General features: G+C 41.3%; 1 protein-coding gene across 1 annotated transcript; it reads right to left on the bottom strand.

The window, feature by feature from the left end:
• Positions 1-826: 826 nt before the first annotated feature.
• On the bottom strand, positions 827-4,591 carry LOC147831046 (uncharacterized). Its single transcript, XM_087309467.1, has 2 exons — positions 4,012-4,591; positions 827-3,661 (listed from the first exon to the last, which is right to left on the bottom strand). The coding sequence occupies exon 2, from the start codon at positions 3,593-3,595 to the stop codon at positions 2,774-2,776; it is 822 nt and encodes a 273-aa protein (XP_087165593.1). The 5' UTR covers positions 3,596-3,661; positions 4,012-4,591; the 3' UTR covers positions 827-2,773.
• Between the last annotated feature and the right edge of the window lie 5,414 nt (positions 4,592-10,005).

Raw genomic sequence — 10,005 nt, forward strand, 5'->3', positions numbered from 1 at the left:
ACGTAGTGGGCCAGCAAATGACTCCTCCGCTGAGTCAGTGATGGGGGCCTCGGAGGAATCTGCAGGGCTCACCGAACGGGGAACTTTACTGACAGACAGGAAGGTGCACATCTCTCCATGTTAAGGAAAAAGGGCACAGCAAGCGTATTACAACACCCCACCGAGCATCACTCGCAGATTGTAAAACCTTGCAAATGTGTTGGGTGTCGCACAGCCCGCAGCTCTACAGATGTCTGTTAAAGAGGCGACGCGTAAACGCGTCCAAGAGGATGCAACGCTCTGAGTGGAGTTTGCACGCACTCCCGGGCGACGCGGCTGACCTCTGCTCAAATAAGCACAAGAAATGGCCTCCACAATCCAGTGGGATAATCTTTGACTGGTCACGGCACTTCCCTGCTGCCGACCGCCATAACAGACAAAGAGCTGTTCAGATGATCTAAAGTACTGAGTACGGTCCACATAAATGCGCAGAGCGCGAACTGGACAGAGTAAGGAAAGGGCTGGGTCTGCCTCCACCGGGGGCAGCGCTTGCAGGGTTACTACCTGATCTCTAAAGGGAGTGGTAGGAACCTTGGGCACATAACCCGGGCAGGGTCTCAGGATAACGTGAGAAAAATCCAGCCGAATTCTAGGCACGATTTACTGACCGAAAATGCCTCTAGGTCCCCGACCCTCTTAATGGAGGCCAACGCGACCAGCAGAGCTGTCTTCAGGGACAGAAATCTTAAGGATACTGAATTGAGTGGCTCGAAGGTATTTGAACGCAAGCTCGTGAGAACGAGGGCGAGATCCCAAGAGAGGGGGGGCGAGTTGGATTAATTCGCCTAGCGCCTCTGAGGAACCGGATAATGAGGTTATGCTTTCCCTATGCTTTTCCCATTGTAAACCTTGAGAGTGGAGGGCGACAGCCTGCTGTCCAGCTTCTCTTGAAGGAAAGAGAGCACAACACTGATCTGGCAAGTTCGGGGGTCTTCTCTGCGAGAGACACACCATTCAGTGAATAGACTCCACTTCAGAGCATAGGCGCGCCTCATGGAGGGGGCTCTAGCCTGAGTGATGGTATCAACCACCGCAGACGGCAGGTTACCTAAGTCTTCCTCCCGTCTAGGTACCACATGTAGAGATTTCAGACATCGGGGCGAGTGTGCCAGATGGTGCCCTGTCCCTGAGAAAGTAGGTCCTCTCTCAAAGGGATCTGCCAGGGGAGGGCCGTCGCGAGGAGGGAGAGCTCTGATATCCAGGTCCGGTTGGGCCAGAGAGGTGCAACTAGCAGAACCTGCTCCTCGTCCTCCCTGACCTTGCACAATAGCTGCGCGACTAGACTCACCGGGGGAAACGCATACTTGCGTGAGCCCCGAGCCCAGTTGTGGGCCAGTGCATCCGTGCTGAGAGTGCCCTCGGTCAGGGAAAAGAATAACTGGCAATGAGCGTTCTTGGGGGAGGCAAACAGATCGATCTGGGCCTTCCCGAATCACGCCCATATCAGCTGAACAGACTCGGGGTGGAGTCTCCATTCTCCAGAGTGAATTTGCTGGCGTGAGAGCGCATCGGCTGCACGGTTGAGCATACCTGGGATGTGAATGGCGCGCAGCGATTTCAGCCGCGGGTGACTCCAGAGGAGCAGACAGCGGGCGAGCTGAGACATGCGGCGAGAGCGCGTACCCCCCATGCGGTTAATTTATATGCTGCTGCCGCCGTACTGTCCATCCTGACCAGCACGTGTTGCTGCTCCAGCACCGGAAAAAAGCGGTGGAGAGCGAGGAACACTGCCAACAGCTCTAGGCGATTGATATGCCAATGCAGCTGGGCACCTTTCCACAGGCCCGCAGCTGCATGCCCGCGACACACGGCTCACCAGCCCGTGTTGGAAGCATCTGTTGAAACAACAACATAACTGGAAGCCTGTCCCAGAGGCACACCGGCCTGCAGGAACGAGGGGTCGTTCCAGGGGCTGAGGGTGTTGCGACACAGCGCAGTAACCGAGACTCTGTGTGAGCCCGCATGCCATCCGCGTCTTGGAACTCGATCTAGAAGCCAGTGCTGAAGTGGTCTCATATGGAGCAGTCCGAGCAGCGAAACAGACACAGCGGATGCCATATGCCCCAGGAGCCTCTGGAAGTATTTCAGTGGGACCACTATTTTGCTGTCGAGCTCCCTCAGACAGCTCAGCAACAGGCGAGCGCTCTCCGGAAAGGGTGCGCTACCATGGTGAGCGAGTCCAGCTCCATCCCGAGAAAAGAGATCCTCTGCACCGGGGCGAGTTTGCTCTTTTCTCGGTTGACCTGCAACCCCAATAGGCGAAGATGCCGGAGCACCTCGTCTCTGTGCATAGTCAATTGCTCCCGCGAGTGGGCTAAAATCAGCCAGTCGTCGAGATAATTGAGTATGCGGATGCCCGCAAGCTGAAGGGGCGCTAAGGCACCCTCCGCGAGTTTGGTGAAGACCCGCGGAGACAGAGAGAGCCCGAAGGGGAGGACCTTCTATTGCCACGCTCGACCTTCGAACGCAAACCGCAGAAACTGGCGGTGGCGCGAAAGAATGGAGACATGAAAATACGCGTCCTACAGGTCTATGGCTGCAAACCAATTCTAAGGACGAACGCATAGGAGGATGCGCTTCTGTGTAAGCATTCTGAACGGCAGCTTGTGACAGCGGTTCAAAACGCGCAGATCTAGGATTGGCTGAGACCCACCGCTCTTTTTGGGTACGATGAAGTACGGGCTGTAAAACCCGCTCTCCATCTCGGCTGGAGGAACTGGCTCGATTGCACCCTTCACCAGGAGGGCAGCAATCTCCTCTCGCAAGACAGGGGCGGACAGGGGGTTGACCCTGGTGAAATACATGCCCGTGAACTTTCCGTTTCGAGAATTGAATCTCGTAGCCGAGTCTGATTGTGCGTATGAGCCACCGCGAGGGGCTGGCCCACGCTAACTAGGCAGGCAGAGTCCTCGCTAATGGTGTCATCGCTACAGAAGAAGAGGATGAGAGGCTTCAAAGGCTTCGCCTTTTGGTCCTCTACGTAACACCCATCTAGTCGGTCCGGCCGCGGCGCTGGGGGATGAACCATCTCCAACCCAACGGCCGAAGCAGCCCGGGAAAGCATGGCTAACATGTCAGCTTCAGGATCCGTTTTGACGGCGCTCGCTTGCCCAGAGAAGGCGAGCGGGTCCGGATCATCGTCGGACAGTAAAAGCCCACCCTCCGATGCCGCGGAGGACATCTGGTCTCCAATGTCAGCGAGCGTGAGAGCTACCATCTGATTAGACGGATCACTCTCAGTATCCGAAGCTTGGATGGAGCGCTTGGAGGGGCGAGAGGTCCGCGAGCCCTTAGGCGGCAGATTATCTCCCCCTGAAACCCTCAGATCTGCCTGAGCGCCCGCTGCAGAGCAGGAGGCGACTGGGGTGGCTTGCTCTCTTACGAAAGCTAGCCGCGATCTCAACTGCGCGACGGTCATGGCATCGCAGTGACGACATGAACCGCCCACGAGCACCACATTGACATGCTGGACCCCCAAACATGTAATGCAGTGATCGTGTCCATAATCCGGAGCCAGGAAACCCCCGCAACCAGAAACGCACAGTCGGAGCGCCATCCTGAAAAGGACATGCTGCACGACTTTGTTGCTCTTTTAAGAAAATTTGCAACTATACGCACCACTCTGGAGGACCGGACCCAAAGGAACGCCAGGCAAGGGAGAAACCCAGCTCGACCGTCTGCCGCTGCGTAGACTCGCTCTGGACCGGGAGACACTCGTTCACTCGACGTCGCTGTAGCAGCAAGAGGAACCCTCATTAACTCGATCAGAAAAGTCTCTGAAGCGAAAAGGATGGCATTTGCTAGCGCCAGGTGTGCTTATATGCTGGGATAATTGGCAATGAAGCACACCTGCGCAAGCTTACGCTGCCAATTCATTGTTTTCATTGGCCCGTTCAATACTCTTTCAGACAAGCGGCTTCTGAACCTAAACCTCCCATACGTGTATTTTAACATCAAATCCACTTATAGCACTGGAGTTCCCAAACTGAAGGGGAACCACTGTTACACACCGTCTAGGGATGGTGCACATCATGAAAGACAAGACAACAAAAATTAATTCAAAAATTTATTGGGGTTTGAATTCGGGAGCTGACAAGGCCAAAATATCAAACAAAAATATCTTTATATTAAATCTCTTACCTGATCAAAAATAAAAGAAAAGAAAGTACAATTCACTATACCTAACTACCTAACACAAAAACAGAGGCCAAAGGGTTTTACAAAGAAAATGGCGTCAAGCTCATTAAAATCCCAATATATACACTATTTACAATCTTTTTACAAAAACAGGCAACCATATTTGAAGGACAATCCAAAATCAATGTCAGTAGGCAACAAAGGTCAAACAAGTCGGTGGAACAAAGTATCGTAAACAAAGCAAACACTAAAACAAACAGTACTCACAATTCTCAATATATTCTCAGAAGTCAAACAAAACAAACAGTACTCGCAAATCTCGATATTCCCAGTCCTAACACATCCAAAAACTCTGCACTATACCACATTCAAACATTTCAACAAACACAAGCAAGTGACCAAAAACAAGATGGCTGCCAAGGAAGTGGTGTCATGGCTTTTTAAAACACTGTAGACCAATCAGGATCAAGCAAGCTGGAAGTGGCCAATTGGATGTGTTTTAAGCAAAACAGGAACAAGAAAAAAAAAACATATAGATTTGTAATTAAGATTATATACAGTTGAAATCAGAACTATTAGCCCCCCTTTGTTTTTTTTTCTTCTTTTTTCTCAAATGATGTTTAACAGAGCAAAGAAACTTTCACAGTATGTCTGATAATATTCATATTATTTGTTTTATTTCAACTAGAACAAAAGCATTTTAATTTTAATTTTTAATAATTACAGAATAAACCATCGATATACAATAGCTTGCCTAATTACCCTAACCTGCCTAGTTAACATAATTGACCTATTAAGCCTTTAAATGTCACTTTAAGCTGTATAGAAGTGTCTTAAAAAATATCTAGTAAAATAATATTTACTGTCATCATGTCAAAGATAAAATAAATCAGTTATTAGAAATGAGTTATTAAAACTATTGTGGATAACACTTTACAATAACAGTACATGAATAATGATGAATTAATATGTAAACTAAGCATTACTTTATTATGAATTAATTAATGATGAGTTAAGGTATGCACTAATCATGAATTAACTTTAACTACAACATGAGTCACATGAGTTCATGTGTAAATAACGGCTACCTTAATTACATGTTAGTCCATGATTGTTAATTAATGAATTAATTTAAGTTTAAGCTAAATGTAACCTACATTAACTCATGAGCTGTTAATGTATAGTTATGTCATGACTTTACTTGGAGGGGCACATCACTATTAACTCATCCTTAACTACTCATCAACTCCTGTAGATGTTGATGTTGACAGAACACTTTTCTATTGTTATCCAGTGTAAACGCACTAGTTAGACGTGCATAAGGAGTTCATGAGTAGTTAAGAATGGGTTAATGATGATGTGCCCTCCAAGTAAAGTCACAACATAATTATACATTAACATATCATGAGTTCATCATGGTTAAATTAAGCATAAACTAATGTGGTAATTAATACATTAATTAACAAACAATCATGGCATAACATGTAATTAAGGTAGCCGTCATTCACACATGAACTCATGTGACTCATGTTGTAGTTAAAGTTAATTCATGATTAGTGCATACCTTAACTCATCATTAATTCTTAATAATGTTTAGTTTACATATTAATTCATCATTATTCATGTACTGTTATTGTAAAGTGTTACCCTATTATGTTTAGAAATGTGTTGAAATTTTTTTTTAATCTCCGTTAAAGAAATATTGGCTAATAATTCTGACTTCAACTGTATATCTGCATACTTCTGATTATTGATAGCAACCTCTACATATATTAATCTATTGTTAATCTCTGTTCATAGCTATTACAACCTGTATATAGTGTTCATAGTACATCCATCTGTAAATATTACCCAATGCTTTTCTATAATTGCACTTTATAATTTATACCTATATCTTGCAATTCCTGCTATTGCACTCCTGCTTATCCCTAAACTGCATTCTGTTGCCCTGTACTTGTGCATATGTAATGACAATAAAGTTGAATCTAATTTAATCTAATGTAAAGTGACAGTGCAAGATGTTGACAAAATCAGCCATGTTAGAATGATTTCTGAATAACGAAACACTGACTGGATTAATGATGCTGAAAAAGTTTGCCTTTTGGTATTTCAGGAGCAACATTTAATCTAAAATTTATATTTGAATACAATATTATAACTTTGCTGCATTTTTTATCAGATCATAAAAGCAGTGTTAGTGAGCACTTGTAAATTTAACCAGGTCAAAGATACCCCATTTAGTTTTGCATTAAATGTAACAATAGTTAAAATGTCATCAAACCAACTGTGTGCGCATTCAGAAATAAAGGTTTTATCATTAAATAAAAGTTGTGAAGTTCACGCACTTACATTTGCATCAGGAACATTATGAGTAAACGTTATTCTAATTTCACCATAGTGTTGATAGTAACTGAGGAGCTATAATCATTACTCTCTGTTATCATTTGCATTCAAATGAGACTTTTTCTGCAGAGCTGCTTTAAGCTGAACAGAACTTGTTTCATAATTGATGAACTTTGCAACGCTGAAACAGTTATTGAACTAAATTGAGCTGCATAATGACACCATTATCTTCTGTAGAGTTGCTTTAGAGCTCAAATTGTATTTATTTCATAACTGATTAATTTTACAGCATCATTTTGCTGTCTCTGAAGCTGCTTTAATCAGAAAGTGCCATATAAATAAATCTGACAACATTTTCTACAGTTCTTTTTCATTTTAATTGCAATTATTTGCAAAGCCGAATTACAGTCACATAATACAAAACTAATTTTTACTGGCACATCTTTTTGTACATTAAGCTCAGAATTATTTTTATTTTTTTTTTTTGACCGAGTAACCAAAGTGGCTGAGTTTACGGTCAACTTTGACTGATGTTTCTGGTTTATGTTTATGTACTGTAACTGTTGGTCTATCATCAGTTTCCAAATCTAAACCATAATTGCAAGTAGGGCATGGAAACCTGAGCCTAGATCAGTAGCTGTAAGCAAATTTAGCTCCATCCATACAATTGACTGAATTTGCAGCTATACCCTCCTTTAAATCAACAAATTAAATCAGTATCTAACAAGAAAGGTGCAACTATTATTGAGCTGAATGACTCTGGCTGACTTCAAATTGCTAATTATTACAACAACAAAAACAACAACCACAACATAAAGTTACAGAAAGGCTGAATTTGTGGACACCCTGTCACATGGACATTGTTTGATTGACATATATGTTAAAAAAAAAGCATTTGTTTTAGAAAAAAAACAATTTATAAAATTAAAACAGGACTTAATGTACTTAAGGACTTAACATGTCTTAATTAGTCAAATTAATTTCAATGGTAGAGTATGCAAAGCATGCCTATTTCTAAATCAGACGACTATTATTAAAATAATGCTGCTAAATATAAGACATGGAGTCATTCAAATACTAATCAATATGGTTTAAGAATTGGTAAACAGTCATTATTACTAACAATAAGTTGACATGGTTGACATTTTGTCAATACGTTATCATAAAAAGTATATAAAAAACAAATTCTATTTGCTAAGAGGTGTGTCTGTTTTGACATGTAAAGACAATGTTAACGAGTAAAGTAGACTGGTCTGTTAGGCTACCTCAGAAGTGTATCAGTTTCTGATTGATATTGTAATCAATTTATCTTAAGTAAAGCAAGCACAATAATGTTATGATTAAAATATTGAAATACTGCAATATTGTGATTTCATTAAATTAAAGTTTGGACAAAATTTAAGAATCTTTTTTTTTTTATATCCTGTCATATTACCTTTTTTGCTTTTAAAACAAATTATGAGAACAAAACAGATGAAAAGCTGATTCCATCCAAAGATGGAAATTAAATGTGCGCACAAAACAAGAATATTGGATAAAACAGAAGTAATGAAAATGAAAAAAAAAAAGTCAAACTAACAAAATGAAAAAAAAAAGATTCAACACGTCCTAATAAACTGAACCTGAATATAAAAAAATAAAGTGCTGTATAAATAATAAACTACTTTAGCCTTCAAAGACGAAACGTAACAAACATTTTCAAAACTGGCTTTTGAAAAATGTGCTTCCATCATAGTGTTTTTATGCAATAGTTTAAATTGCATATAAAAATATGTGGTTGACTAATTACTGAAGACTGCATTCTGCACAGCTGCTTGCACAATGTTATTGCCTTAAAACATGTCTACCATAATCCACTATTTGTAAATGAATACTCCATGTGTTTTTGGATCATAGTAAACTTGATGTCAAGTCACTTGTGATGTGAAGCATGTGAATGTGGGTTCAACGACACAGCTCAACACCATATTAAAAAAAAGATTAAAGCATGGGTGTTTCAGCAAATGCATTTTTGGTGACTTGCTTTCTAAACTGCCATTTGAATGAATAAATTCAATAATTCATGTTAAAAAACAACAACAACAACAACATCACATTTATCTGTTTCAAAGTAACAAAAACAAAGTAATGTGATTTTCATCACCACTTACTCATCTTTTTACTTCAAAACTCTTCTGAATATAAACAAGAAACATGTGTTGCATATTTATCACAAGCATGGTTTGCTTATTGTATGTCTCCAGGTGGCATTGAAATACTCTTCAGCTGTTATCTGAAAAAATTTGATGCTTACATCCACTTTTGCAACGCATCACTATAGAATATAGAAAGCTACAGGCTCTCCATCACCAGTCTCATAATGTGTTTTCTTTGTGCATATGTATGTGCGTGCATGTGTGCCAAACGAGCATTCCTGAGACTGCATCTGACAATGTGTCTTGATGTATAAATTACCACCACTTGTGTGAGAACCCAATCTCTGATCACTTTCTTTTACATACTAAATGTGTTCCTATAGAGACCGTATGACTGGCACAAAGAGCCCAGCGGGAAGACGCTCACAATAGCGCCTCTGTTTTTCATGGAGAGAGCACAAATATGTGAAGTCAGAGGGACAAAAGGCAAACTAATACATCAGTATCAGGGAATATTCACTTTTGTGAAGTAGTCAGGTGAAAATATCACATTTTACAAAGCGTTTAAGTCATGTCTTTTAACCCCATTCACTTTAATGCACTGTTTTACTGTCTGCATATGAAACGAGTTTGTCTTTTGGAAGATGTTGTAAAACTCTCTAATTATTTTTTACTTCCTTCCAGTCACCTGCCAACTCTAGACAATCCATTCTAAATAGACAAACATACAATAACAAATGATGAAGTAAAAGACTAAATACTTAAATAAATCCTGAGGAAAACAGCTGAAAGAAAGTTTGCTGATATAAATAAGGAGTTTTTTTTTTCAAATAAAATAACAAATACTTAAATACATAAAATAATATGGTAAAACATGATGTAAAATAATAATAACTTATTAAATGTAAAATATACAACAAAATCAAACAAAAAATACATTTTTGTAAATAGGTCTGATAAGCTGATGTTAATTGATGCATTTATTGACCATGTGCTTTACACACACACACACACACAGCATTTTTGGGGCCTTTTTTCATTCTTTGCAGAAAAGGCAGAAGAGGGGAAACTGGGATATTTACTGTGCATTTTTAAATAATAATAATTATTCATTCATTCATTTTCTTTTCGGCTTAGTCTCTTTATTAATCTGGGTCGCCACAGCGAAATGAACCGCCAACTTATCCAGCATATGTTTTACGCTCTGGGAAACACCAATACACTTTCATTCAAACACACACTCATACACTATGGCCAATTCAGCTTTCCCAATTCACCTACAGCACATGTCTTTGGACTTGTGGGGTAAACCGGAGCACCCAGAGGAAACACAAACACAGGGAGAACATGC

Source organism: Danio rerio, chromosome 24 (genome assembly GCF_052040795.2).
Source record: "Danio rerio strain M-AB ecotype USA chromosome 24, GRCz13ab, whole genome shotgun sequence".
Classification (NCBI taxonomy): Eukaryota; Metazoa; Chordata; class Actinopteri; order Cypriniformes; family Danionidae; genus Danio; species Danio rerio.

What these genes read in the sequence shown, in the direction of transcription:
- LOC147831046 (XM_087309467.1), bottom strand. Translation starts at nt 3,595, where the DNA reads ATGGCGCTCCGACTGTGCGTTTCTGGTTGCGGGGGTTTCCTGGCTCCG.